Below are 13,750 nucleotides of genomic sequence, written 5' to 3'. Positions count from 1 at the left end.
TATCAAGAGAACAGAGTGAATTGGATAACAGAAATAAATCAAAGTCTTAAATGTTTCTACCTGACCCAATATTGATTTTAAAGGGACACTCAAGTCAAAATAAACTTTTATGATTCAGACAGAGCAGCAGTTTTAAAACACTTTCCTATTTACTTCCATTATCAAATTTTGCATAGTCTTTTAATATACACACCTTTTTGGGGGGAAAGCTCCTGCTGAGAATGTGCACAAGCTCACAGGGTATATGTATACTAGTCTGTGATTGGCTGATGTCTGTCACATGATACAGGGGGCCAGAAAATGGGATAAAAAATAATATTTGTCAGAAAACAAAATCTACTGCTTATTTGAAATTCAGGTGTTAAATCATTGTCTTTTTATTATGCCCTTGTTAATTATGCAATTCTACTTCGAGTGGTCCTTTAATGACACTTTAAATGATAACCAACCATATTAGGTTTATTGACACAGAAAATAAAGATAAAAAAACTGCATAAGGTCTGGCCAACTGTAACAGAGAAATCATTTTATTGAACATTATAAAAGTGTATACATGATGATTTTTTTAATTCCTCTTAAAAAACGTGTTACTGTAGCAAATAATTTAAAGCACTTTGTACAAAAGGCAACAAATTCTTAGAATTAATTTAACTATTCAGTAAATACTACCTTCTTATCTGTATTGAAATGCCTCTATGGTTTTATTCTCCCCATGTCACCAAAAGATATTCTATATATTTCTCCCATTACCCCTTAGTCCACAAGTAGAAAATGTTCTGAAGTTTAGAAAAATAATCTGTTTGCTGATGTGCAAATATCTTAACACAACTATTTTTTGTGCAAAAGCTTTAGATTTTGGTAAAACAAGACAAAAGTAAAGTGACAAATTAATGAAGTAAGTACGGATCGCTCTTTAGTCCAACTTTGTGCTGCATAAATGGGATAGAAATCTTAGTGTAGCATCAGAACAGGACAGTGCCAAATAGTTTAGTCGCCGGTAATGATGGATCTTATTTTCCTACCCATGATGAAGCTCAGTGGAAGATTTCATTGCGAAAATGAAGAAAGCAGCTCATCAAGGATACTTCCACAATGCATCATCCATGGATAGTCACAAAACTCTTCAGAACAAAAAAAGACCAGGATTCTTCTATGATTAATGGGAAAATCTGACAGTGTCTTTTTTCCGCAGCTCTCGAGCAATTCAGGCAACTTGGAAAAACCGTGTTCTCCGCTTTGCAATGTGCTGCTATTATGGGGAGGGGAGTTCCATATGGTGATTTATTGGTCAAGGGTCCACAAATGAGACCATGATGTAGCGAGTTCCGCTGGATGTAGGAAGACCCTCATGGTAGTGGGTAAGGCGACCTGGGTGGATGAAGGACCAGCCTTTGCGTGGCGCTTCTACTTTGCATTTGTAACGGATAAAGTGGCAGCCACCTCCCTAGCAGAAAGAAAGATGAAAGGCTAATTAACTACAACTGATATACTTCACCCACAAAATATATAATATTAATTATTTGTAGAGAGCCAACAGATTCCACAGCGCTAATATAAATATATTCTATATTTACCCCTCCCCCCCCCCCCATTCTTTAACTGTCCTTTATAAAAGTCCTCGGCAAGACTCCCTTACCAACTCTCTACTACACTGCTGCCAGTACAGTTGGCTAACAATTAAAAAATTATCATTACAAACAAATCATTTACCAAACAGAAAAATGTGAGAGCTAAGGAGAGAAGCCTTGTAGGTAAGCAAAGAAAGGTCAATGGTAAAGACAGGAAAAGAGCAAAATAATGAAGCAATTATGTCTCAAAAATAATCTAAGATCTACTGACCTCATAGTCGATCCCCTTACTGTTGAGGGCAACGTTGATAGTGAAAGTGGATGAATCATGATGCGGGCGGAGAGAAGGCTGCTCATCCGGTCTGTATCTGACAATGAAGTTAAGAACAGCCTTTGCCTAGTTGTACAGAAGAGAAAATATTACATGAAGCATTAGAGATTGCAGTGTATGACTATTCCATTGTCCTGAATAAGGACCGAGCATTTTAGACAAAAACTTGGCCAAAATACCAGAGAATGTTTAGCATTTTTGCCATCACTCCATTTTAACAGAAATAGGTAAATAGTACATTTAAAAAAAAAAAAAAAAAAAAAAGTCTCTAGCAAAACTTTGCATATATTTTTTTTTGTAGACAACCCAAGGTATTGATCTAGGCCCATTTTGGTATATTTTATGCCACCGTTTTGCTGCCAAATGCGATCATATTAAAAAAAAAAAAAACTTTTCTACAAACCTTGGGGTTCTCACTGAAATTAATTTACATTCCGCTTGTGCAATCATAACACAAATGGATGTAAAAGCTTCTTTAGGATCCCCTTTGTTCAGAAATAGACATGCATGGCTTTGACATTGGATTTTGGTAAATAGAAGGCTGCATATTGCAACTGTGCACCACACTTCTGAAATTCCAAGCAGTGAATGGGTTAATCAGGTAGCTTAAAAGGTAACATTTACCTGTAGAGTAGAGTTTACCCTCCCATCTGATATCACCCACCCCCTGATCCCGACCTGATCTCTCCTAAACAGCTCTCTTCCCTCACTCCCACACCCCCCCACTGGTCACCACCAGTCTGCCAATGTGAAGTTTTAGTTTTTCTTCCTGCAGTGTAGGATTCCCCCCTTAGCCTTCCACCTCCCTGATACCTCTAAAACAGCTCTCTAATCGTTCACCCCCTCTAATTAGTGTCCATCAACTTATGTCTGCCATTACCCAGTTTATATACATTTATATGGGGGGGGTTTGTTTATTAAAAAAAATAAAAAAATATTGTAGTGTAGAGGCTCCCCTTCCCCCTCCAAGCGATCCTTTTCTAGGGCCCCCCTCTAATAAGGAGTATCCTCCTCTCCCCTTGCCTCCTGCTCTCTGTGGAAACCATTCCCGCCCCCTTCAGTGATTGGCCGCCTACTTGTCTCCCTCCTGACCCTCACACACCACCAATGATCGGCAACTCCACTACCCGATGCCGAGAGGGACACAGACTGTCTCTCTGCACTGCCCTACTAGTGGGGCAAGCAGAAATAGAGCAATCTTGCCACTGTTGGCGAGATTGCAGGCAGAAAGAGGCCCAGGACAGCAGCACCATACAGGGTACGGCTCTGCTCCTTAATGGGTTAAAAAGACAGCAAATTTTAATTCCCCCCTCATATATATGTAGTTTTTGGATTTAACTATATAATGTCTCTTTAACTGATAGTTGGACTTGTGTATTTGCAATATTATTTTACTTTCATGCCAGGAAGGTTTTCCTGGACACACCCCATGCATGTACGTTTTATCTACAATATTGCAGTGAGTAGGACAACCAACCAAAAGAAGACCGTCCAACCCATTCACTTATAGTGTGTACTCCAGGTGTTGCAGTGGATAAACATTACCTACTAGGTGAATAAGTGACAGTCTGCTTTTACTTGGCTGTACTGTACACTATTGTAAAAGAGAAAAAACTACTGGCTTGGGGGTGGCCCAGGAGAGTCTGTGAAGACTGAAAGAAAAAAGTTGAATTAAGTATTTAAAGTACTGTAAAATTGATTTTCCAATTACTTGTTATACCAGCTGCAGAGTATAAAATGTATGAGAAATTGTTTCTTTAGGTTTATTTTTGTATATGAAATACCTATTTTTGTTCTTTGAAACCACATCTCATTAAAATGATTTTGAGGGAAATCAGATCTCCTTTTATCACTTTCTGTACATACACATGCTTCTTTAGATTATTTATGTCTGTATATCAAACCACAATACTTAGAACAATTGAAAAACAAAATGTATGCTTACCTGATAAATCTCTTTCTTTCCGGACATGGAGAGTCCACAACGTCATTCCAATTACTAGTGGGAATATCACTCCTGGCCAGCAGGAGGAGGCAAAGAGCACCACAGCAAAGCTGTTAAGTGTCACTTCCCTTACCCATAACCCAGAGTCATTCAGCCGAAGGGAAATGGAAAAGGAAAATAACACAAAGGTGTAGAGGGTTTAGTGCCTGAGGTTTAGTAAAAAATGACTATCTAATCTAAAGTGTGGGGTCGTGGACTCTCCATGTCCGGAAAGAAAGAAATTTATCAGGTAAGCATACATTTTGTTTTCTTTCCTAAGACATGGAGAGTTCACAACGTCATTCCAATTACTAGTGGGAACCAATACCCAAGCTAGAGAACACTGAATGAATAGGGATGGAGAATAAGACAGGCAGACCTAAACAGAAGGCACCACCGCTTGAAGAACCTTTCTCCCAAAAGAAGCCTCAGTCGAGGCAAAAATATCAAATTTGTAGAATTTAGAAAAAGTATGCAGAGCGGACCAAGTTGCAGCCTTGCAAATCTGTTCCACAGAAGCTTCATTTTTGCAAGCCCAAGAAGAGGAGACAGCCCTAGTGGAATGAGCTGTAAGTCTCTCAGGAGGCTGCTGTCCAGCAGTCTCATAAGCAAAATGAATCCTACTTCTCTCAACCAGAGGGATAGAAGTAGAAGTAGCCTTCTGACCCTTACGCTTTCCAGAGAAACAAACCAACAGGGTAGAAGACTGGCAAAAATCCTTAGTAGTCTGTAGGTAGAATTTTAGAGCGTGCACCACATCCAAATTGTGCAACAGACGTTCCTTATGAGAGGAAGGATTAGGACAAAGAGAAGGAACAACATTTTCCTGATTAATATTTCTATCCAAAACCACCTTAGGGAAAAACCCCAATTTAGTACGAAGTACCGCCTTATCTGCATGAAAAATAAAGTAAGGCGAATCGCACTGCAAAGCCGAGAGTTCAGAAACTCTCTGAGCAGAAGAAATAGCAATAAGAAACAAAACCTTCCAAGATAACAGCTTAATATCTATGGAATGCATTGGCTCAAACGGAGCCTGTTGCAAAACTCTAAGAACTAGGTTAAGGTTCCAAGGAGGAGCAACAGATTTAAACACAGGCCTGATTCTAACCCGGGCCTGACAAAATGATTGAACATCTGGCACATCCGCCAGACATTTATGTATGTAACAGATAATGCAGAATTCTGACTATTCAGAGAACTGACCGACAACCCTTTCTCCAGACCATCCTGGAGAAAAGACAAAATTCTAGGAATCCTGACCCTACTCCAAGAGCAGCCCTTTGATTCACACCAATAAAGGTATTTACGCTACATACCTTATGGTAGATCATACGAGTAACAGGCTTGCAAGCCTGAATTATAGTATTAATGACCGCCAGAACTAAGCGTTCAATCTCAAAGCAGTCAGTTTCAGAGAAACAAGGATTTGGATGGAGGAAAGGACCCTGAGTTAGAAGGTCCTGCCTCAGAGGTAACCTCCAAGATGGAAGAGATGACATCTTCACTAGGTCCGCAAACCAGATTCTGAGAGTCCATGCAGGAGCTATTAGAATTGCAGACGCTCTCTCCTGTTTGATACGAGCATTGGAAGGAAAGCAAACGGAGGAAACAGGTATGCTAGACCGAAATCCCAAGGAACTGCCAGAGCATGTATCAGAGTGGCCTGAGGATCTCTTGACCTTGAACCGTACCTTGGAAGCTTGGCGTTCTGATGAGATGCTATTAGATCAAACTCCGGCACCCCCCACATGAGGGTTAACCTGGAGAACACCTCCGGATGGAGAGCCCACTCCCCAGGATGAAAAGTCTGTCAGGAAATCCACCTCCCAGTTGTCCACTCTTGGAATGTGGATGGCAGATAGAAGACAATTGTGAGCTTCTACCCACTGCAGAATGCAAGTCACCTTCAGGGCATTGAAGATTGACCTTAAGTCCAAGATGTTTATTGGGAGAGACGACCCCTCCCGATACCATAAACCCTGAGCCTTTAACGAGTCCCAGACTATTCCCCAGCCCAGCAGGCTGGCATCCGTGGTCACAATTACCCAGGAAGGTCTCCGGAAGCATGTGCCCTGAGACAGATGATCCTGAGAAATCCACCACGATAGTCTCTTGTCAACTGGTCTAGATCTATCCTCTGAGATAGATCCGAATGATTCCCATTTCATTGTCTGAGCATGCACAACTGCAGAGCTCTCAAATGGAATCGAGCAAAGGGAATGATGTCCATGGTAGCGACCATCAGACCAATTACCTCCATACATTGAGCTACTGATGGCCGAACAGTAGACTGAAGAGAGAGGCAAGAAGTGAGAAGCTTGTCAGAAAAATCTTCATAGATAGAGAATCTATGATGGTCCCTAAGAAAACCACCCTTTTAGCAAGAACAAGGGAACTCTTCTCCAGATTCACTTTCCATCCGTGGTAATGTAGAAAAGACAACAAGATCTCAGTATTAGAGTTTGCTTGTTGAAAAGATGGCGCCTGAACCAATATATCATCCAAGTAAGGAGCCACCCAGGGGCGTATTAAGGCATAGGCCAACGAGGCCAGTGCCTAGTGCAGCAGATTTTTAAGGGGCAGCAGAATTTTGAGTCCCTAGGGCCACTCTACTGAACTCAGGGCCAGGTGGCTAAATCAACCAGGGCCCGGCTATTACTATCCTATGGGGTTATATGTGGGTGCGCATGACGTGGTGACAGTGTAGGCGGAGTTCACTTGCGCAGCCTGGCCTGAGAGGGAATGCGGTATTCTTCCTGGCTCCACCGCGTGATTGACACTCACACAGACTACACAGTGCAGCGTGCACTACACCGTGACCACTGTGAAACAGCATATGCCTTTCTCCCTTCAATACATCTTCATTAGGCATTAAAATACTTAAACGGATTAGTCACTAAATACTTGTAAATTTACTGTTTGTCTATCTGTTATACATGCAAAGAATAAATATTTATTGCTGAATCTATACAACCATGTGACTTAAAACACAACTAAAAATATGTTGTATGCATTTAATACATTCAGAAACAATACAAGTATATACTTTATTATGATTGTATCATGTGACTTTATCCCCTACGATACAATTCCTAAACCTATCATAACTACTGTTGTATTTTTTTTTTTAAATTAACTTTTTATTGAGGATGTAGGAAGTGAAATATACATTACAAACGTTACAATTACAGGTATATCCTTCAGTATTGCTTACAATATAATATACAGATAGAAATCACAATGAGCATTACATCATTGGTGCAAGCAGTGTAGTCCATTGCATTAAGTTACATTAATTAGTATGAAAACATCTCACATATAGCTTTCCGCATTCTTTAGTGATTAAGCTTTAATGGTAACTATAATATACCTCATCCTCATTTTAACTTTATAAATTATAACACATAGAATCCGTTAATATGAGTCTGCTGTTGACAATAGTATGCCTTCTAATTGCACCGTTGTGGTCACACTCTTCCGGCCTGAGTGATGGCAGGGGGGAGAAAAAAAAAAAAAAAAAAAAAGGGAAATTTATATAATGAAAGCACCTTGATATGTCTCTAGTCCCTCCCTCCCCCTTCACCGCCTATTTGGTGGTAGAGAAATCCCCATTCACCTCTCAGAGAGGCCGTTAGCATGAGTTCAGTATGGGCAAAGGGTGTCAGAATCCGTCTCTGATGTTCAATATCTAGTGTAGCTATATAAATTCACCATTTATTTAGAAAATGCCGTAGGCGCTTCCAAGTGTCCATTTTAGTATCTAATTGTTCTATGAGAAGCTGCCTAAAGAGACTATGTCTAAACTTCACAAAGGAGGGTGTTGTTTTTTCAGTCCACACCTTCAGTATAATCTTTCTTGCGACTAGTATTATCGTCGTAAGTAAGGGGCTCATTTTGGGGTCTTGCTATCCCCAGTTCAGAAAGCATACCTGTTCTATTCCAATTTCAACCCTGATCATCAAGGTATTGGTGGTCCAGTAAGCAATGCGCCCCCAAAACTGTGCAATCTTGGGACATTTAAGAAAATAGTGAAGCAAATCAGGATCATTCAGTCTGCATTTACTACATTCATTCACTACTGTGGGATTCCACTTAGATGTCCTTCGGGGAGTTAGGTAATCTCTGTGTAGCATTCTGACCTGGGACTCTCTAAGTGTCATAGATAGTGTCGCCTTTCTCACATTCTCTAAGCTTTGTAGGATTGTGTCCTGTAGGCCTTCCCTACTTAAGTCAGTGCTCCACCTATCTACCAGTGTCTCCAGATTTTTTGTCTCAATCTTATCAAGTAAGGTTTTGTACAGTCCTGAAAGTGTGAATTTACCTAGCTTAAACGAGATCATAGAAGGGTTAAATGTATGTGGTGCCCAAAAATGTGAGTCTGTTTTGATCAGTTGGTCTACATAGTGTCTCATTTGCAGGTAAGCATAAAAATGCCTTCTTGGTAGACCAAACTGGCGCTGTAAGTCAGTGAATGTTTTAATTCCCTTTGTAGAGTGATCTAGAGCATCTCCCACCAAGCGTAGGCCCGCAGTTTCCCAAATAACGAAGGGGGAGGTGTCTATTCCCGGAGGGAAGTTATTGTTGTATCTTAGCGGTATCATCCTGGATGACACACAAGTGCGTCCCAGATAGCGGAGCGTCAGCCTCCACGCCCTCAATATGTCTCTATATAGAAAGTTTCCTCGGACCTCCGCAGGAATATCACTAAAGTGGGCAAAGGGCAGGAAAGCAACACTCATGTCTCCTAACGCCGAGCCCTCCAATTCATTCATGCAGAAGTGTTCCGTGCCAAGCTGCCAGTCTAGTACCAAACGACTCGGTGCCACCCAGTTGTATAACCGCAGGTTGGGCAAACCCAAACCTCCCTGGGAGGGATGCGCATGCAACTTACTTAGGGCTATTCGCGATTTGCCTCCCCTCCACAGAAAGCCCCCCACCGCTCGCGTGTATGCAGCCAGGTCTTTCTTTGATATTAATAGAGGTAGCATTAGTAATGGATACAATATCCGCGGTAAAATCACCATTTTTATCAGGCTAACTCGTCCCGAGAGCGACACAGGGAGCTTCCTCCAGCCCTCTAAAGTCTGTTCGACTTCCCTACATACCCGCGTGATATTAGCTTTGTATAAAGTATCCACGTCTGTGGATAGTCGGATCCCCAGATAAGTCAGGGTGGGAGCGGCCTCCCTGAACGGGAAAGTATTCGGCTTAGTGCGGTGTCTGCGGAGCCACAATATCTCCGACTTAGTTTTATTTACCCTGTAGCCCGAAAAGGACCCAAAGGCTTCAATGGTCGCCATTATTTTGGGTATATACTTCGCCGGGTGTTCTACAAATAGAAGCATATCGTCCGCATACAGCGCCAGGTGTAACCTAGCACCCCCTATGACGATACCCGGGTATATGTTACGCAGTTTAATTGCCAAGGGCTCCAAGGCCAGATTAAAGAGTAGGGGGGAGAGGGGGCATCCCTGACGGGTTCCCCTCTGTAGAGTGATGCATGGTGAAAACAGGCCATTGGCCATAACATGAATCCAGGGAGCAGTATATATGTTGCTGATATAGGCCAGGAAGGCACCTTCGAAACCAAAACGTCTCATGGCGTCAAATAAATGGCTCCAGACCACCCTGTCGAAGGCCTTCTCTGCATCCAAGGATAGCAGTAAGGCCTCCGACTCCGTTTGTACTCCCGCAGTTTTCGACTCACTTGAGAAGTGTGCTATAGCATGTAATACTCGTCTCACGTTAGTCACCGAGGTTCTATTACACATGAACCCCGTCTGATCAGGGTGGATGATGTCAGTTAGTATTAGTTTTAGTCTGTCGGACAGGATTTTCATGAGCACCTTATAGTCCGAGTTGAGGAGGGAGATCGGACGATATGACTCAGGCAATTTGGGGTCTTTCCCTGGCTTCTGAATCAAAGACACATGCGCCATGGTGAAAGTCTTGGGAGGGAGGATCAGATCCCTATAATATGTATTATACAATTTGGTGAGGGTGGGGGTAACCTGTGCCGTCAGTAACTTATAGAATTCGATCGGCAGCCCATCAGTGCCTGCCGCTACTGTTGTATTTTTTAAGTACTTTTAAAGGCCAGTTTGTATATTCATTACATATTTATCCAAGCAGATATTTTTCTTAAATAACTGTCAACCACCAAAGAAGATGTTTAAGGTTAAACAACTACCTACTGACAAACTATCATACAGTGAATGATATTTTTTTTTGATATAAACACTTTAATCATCTGACTTGCAAAATAATGTCTCTATATATATATATATATATATATATATATATATATATATATATATATATATATATATATATATATATATATATATATATATATATATATATATATATATATATATGTACGTGTGTGTGTGACCAGAGTGAATGCAAGCCCTGGTGAACATCTACTTAAAAAGACATTTTTTTTAAATTTTTACACCCTGCCCCAAAAATATTATGTCTAAAAAAAGGCATTAAACCTGGGGTGGGGTGGGCAGCAGAATTTTGAGTGCCTAGGGCAGCACAAAACCTAAATACGCCCCTGGAGCCACCGCAATTCCCTGTGACCTGACAACTGCCAAAAGAGCCCCCAGAACCTTTGAAAAGATCCTGGGAGCTGTGGCAAGGCCAAACGCAAGAGCAACAAACTGAAAATGCTTGTCTAGAGAAGCAAATCTCAGAAACTGGTGATGATCCCAGTGTATGGGAACATGAAGATAAGCGTCCTTCAGGTCTATGGTCGTCATAAACTGACCCTCTTGGACCAAAGAAAGAATGGAACAAATGTTTTCCATTTTGAAGGACGGTACCTTGAGAAATTTGGTGAGACACTTTAGGTCTAAAATGGGTAGAAAAGTTCACTCTTTTTTTTGGAACCACAAACAGATTTGAATAAAATCCTAGACCCTGTTCTGTTACTTGAACTGGAAAAACCACTTCCAGGGAGCAAAAGTTCTGAATGCACCTTAAGAATGGGTCTCTTTTTACCTGATTTGCAGTTAACCTTGAGAGGAGAAATCTGCCCTTGGGATGACAAGATTTAAATTTTATTTTGTACCCCTGAGATACTTTGACCACAGTCCAAGGATCTGGGACATTCCTTATCCAGGCTAGACGAAACTAGGAAAGTCTGCCCCCCACTTGATCCGATCTCGAACCGGGGGCAGACCCTTCATGCTGATTTAGTCTCAGCAGAGGACTTCTTTAATTGCTTTCCCTTCTTCCAAGACTAATTGGGTTTCCAGGAAGACTTGGACTGATCTTGCTTGGAAGAGGGAGATGAAGACTTAACCCTTGAAGTTACGAGAGGAACGCAAATGACAGTAATTTTAGAAATTCTCTCCGCCAGACAAGGACCAAACAGAGTCTTACCCCTGTAAGGTATCGACAGGAGCTTGGACTTTGAGGTAACATCAGCTGACCATGATTTTAGCCACAGAGCCATGAGGGCTAGGACAGAGAAGCCAGACATCTTGGCTCCTGGTCTAATGACTTGTATGTTAGCATCCGTGATAAAGGCATTGGCTAGTTTGAGAGCCTTAATCCTATCTTGGATCTCCTCTAACGGAGTATCCTCTAAAATCAGTACGGACAGGGCATCGCACCAATAAGATGCACTAGCTACTGTGGCAATACAAACCGCAGGTTGCCATTGTAGACCCTGATAAATATACATTTTCTTTAAATAGGCCACCAGTTTCTTGTCCATAGGATCCTTAAAAGAACAACTATCCTCAATAGGAATCATGGTTCTCTTAGCCAGAGTTGAAATAGCCCCTTCTACCTTAGGAACTGTGCACCATGAGTCTCAAATAAAGTCAGCAACAGGAAACATCTTCTTAAAAACGGGAGACACTGAGAAAGGAATCCCAGGTTTATCCCATTCCTGTGCAATAATCTCTGACACACAACAGGAAACACTTCCACCGTGGAAGGAACATCGTAGTATTTGTTAAGTTTAATAGATTTCTTAGGGTTGAGTGTGACAGAAGCATCTGAGTCGTCCAAAGTAGCCAAATCCTCATTTAACAGTACACAGAGGTGTTCAAGCTTAAATATGAAGTTTACCCCTTTAGAATCAGACAAAGGAATTATACTGTCAGAATCTGAGATTTAAACCCTCAGAGGCTACCGAAGTATCTTTCTCATCAGACTTATGAGGAGGGTCAACCTTCACGGCAGCAGAAGGGACAGACACCTTACCATCTGAAAAAATGTTTAGATTTTGCGTTTTCCCAACATAGGAAAGGCAGATAATTCTGCAGACACCGCAGAGGATATCTGTGCCGCAAAATCTGATGGCAAATAAACTCCTCCAGGAGGCTGAGAGGAACTGAAGGGCACTGTATGTGATGCCATTGAGGCTTGGGACGTTTGAGGAGAAAGGTGTGGCATAGCCTGAACAGCATAATCCTGAGAGAAACTTTCTATGTGAATGGAATCACAAGACAAAGGCGCCTCCTAGTGTGATACAGTGTACAAAATGGATAATAATGTTGTCAAATGAATACTCACAAATGGAGCAGCACCCAATTGTGCTAAGTAGGGCCTACTGGGAATTTGCAGTGTCCCAGCTCACTGTCACAGCGATAGTGCCGGTCTTTCCAATGTCCTCAATAGGTAAAATAAGCTCAGACTCAAGTATGGTATAAAATCCCACAATTTAAATGATACACATAAAAAAGGAAATTTATTCTTACCTGATAAATTGATTTCTTCTACGATACGACGAGTCCACGGATTCATCCTTACTTGTGGGATATTATCCTCCTGCTAACAGGAAGTGGCAAAGAGCACCACAGCAGAGCTGTATATATAACTCCTCCCTTCTCTCCACCCCCAGTAATTCGACCGAAGGTATAGGAAGAGAAAGGAAAAGCTAAAAGGTGCAGAGGTGACTGAAGTTTTGAAAAACAAAATAAATTCTGACTTAAAAGGACAGGGCGGGCCGTGGACTCGTCGTATCGTAGAAGAAATCAATTTATCAGGTAAGCATACATTTCCTTTTCTTCTACAAGATACGACGAGTCCACGGATTCATCCTTACTTGTGGGATACAATACCAAAGCAACAGGACATGGATGAACGGGAGGGACAAGACAGATACCTAAACGGAAGGCACCACTGCTTGAAGAACATTTCTCCAAAAAATAGCCTCAGAAGAAGCAAAAGTATCAAATTTGTAAAATTTGGAAAAAGTATGAAGGGAGGACCAAGTCGCAGCCTTACAAATCTGTTCAACAGAAGCATCATTCTTAAAAGCCCATGTTGAAGCCACAGCTCTAGTGGAATGAGCCATAATCTTTTCAGGAGGCTGCTGTCCAGCAGTCTCGTATGCCAGGCGGATGATGCTTTTCAGCAAAAAAGAGGTAGCCGTAGCTTTTTGACCCCTACGCTTTCCGGAATAAACAATGAATAGAGAAGATGTTTGACGGAAATCCTTGGTTGCTTGTAAATAAAACTTCAAGGCACGAACCACGTCCAAGTTATGTAACAGTAGTTCCTTCTTAGAAGAAGGATTAGGACACAAAGAAGGAACAACAATTTCCTGATTAATATTCTTATTTGAAACAACCTTAGGAAGGAATCCAGGTTTAGTACGCAAAACCACCTTATCAGAATGGAATATAAGATAAGGTGAATCACATTGTAACGCAGAAAGCTCAGAAACTCTTCGAGCAGAAGAGATAGCAACTAAAAACAAAACTTTCTAAGATAACAGTTTAACATCTATGGAATGCATGGGTTCAAACGGAACCCCTTGAAGAACATTGAGAACTAAATTCAAACTCCATGGCGGAGCAATAGGTTTAAACACAGACTTGATTCTGATTAAAGCCTGACAAA

General features: G+C 41.5%; 1 protein-coding gene across 1 annotated transcript in view; it reads right to left on the bottom strand.

Annotated features, from left to right (window-relative positions):
- Positions 1-511: 511 nt before the first annotated feature.
- The window catches only part of PLOD3 (procollagen-lysine,2-oxoglutarate 5-dioxygenase 3), a 203,004-nt gene continuing 189,765 nt past the window's right edge, over positions 512-13,750 (bottom strand). Inside the window, exons 18-19 of the mRNA XM_053718343.1 lie at positions 1,840-1,965; positions 512-1,444 (exon numbers count right to left, since the gene is read on the bottom strand). Coding sequence (XP_053574318.1) covers positions 1,289-1,444; positions 1,840-1,965 — 282 coding nt within the window. The 3' untranslated portion in view covers positions 512-1,288. The remainder of the gene's footprint in view (positions 1,445-1,839; positions 1,966-13,750) is intronic.

This window comes from Bombina bombina, chromosome 6, assembly GCF_027579735.1.
Source record: "Bombina bombina isolate aBomBom1 chromosome 6, aBomBom1.pri, whole genome shotgun sequence".
Classification (NCBI taxonomy): Eukaryota; Metazoa; Chordata; class Amphibia; order Anura; family Bombinatoridae; genus Bombina; species Bombina bombina.
This window is presented reverse-complemented; position numbering and strand designations above follow the sequence as displayed.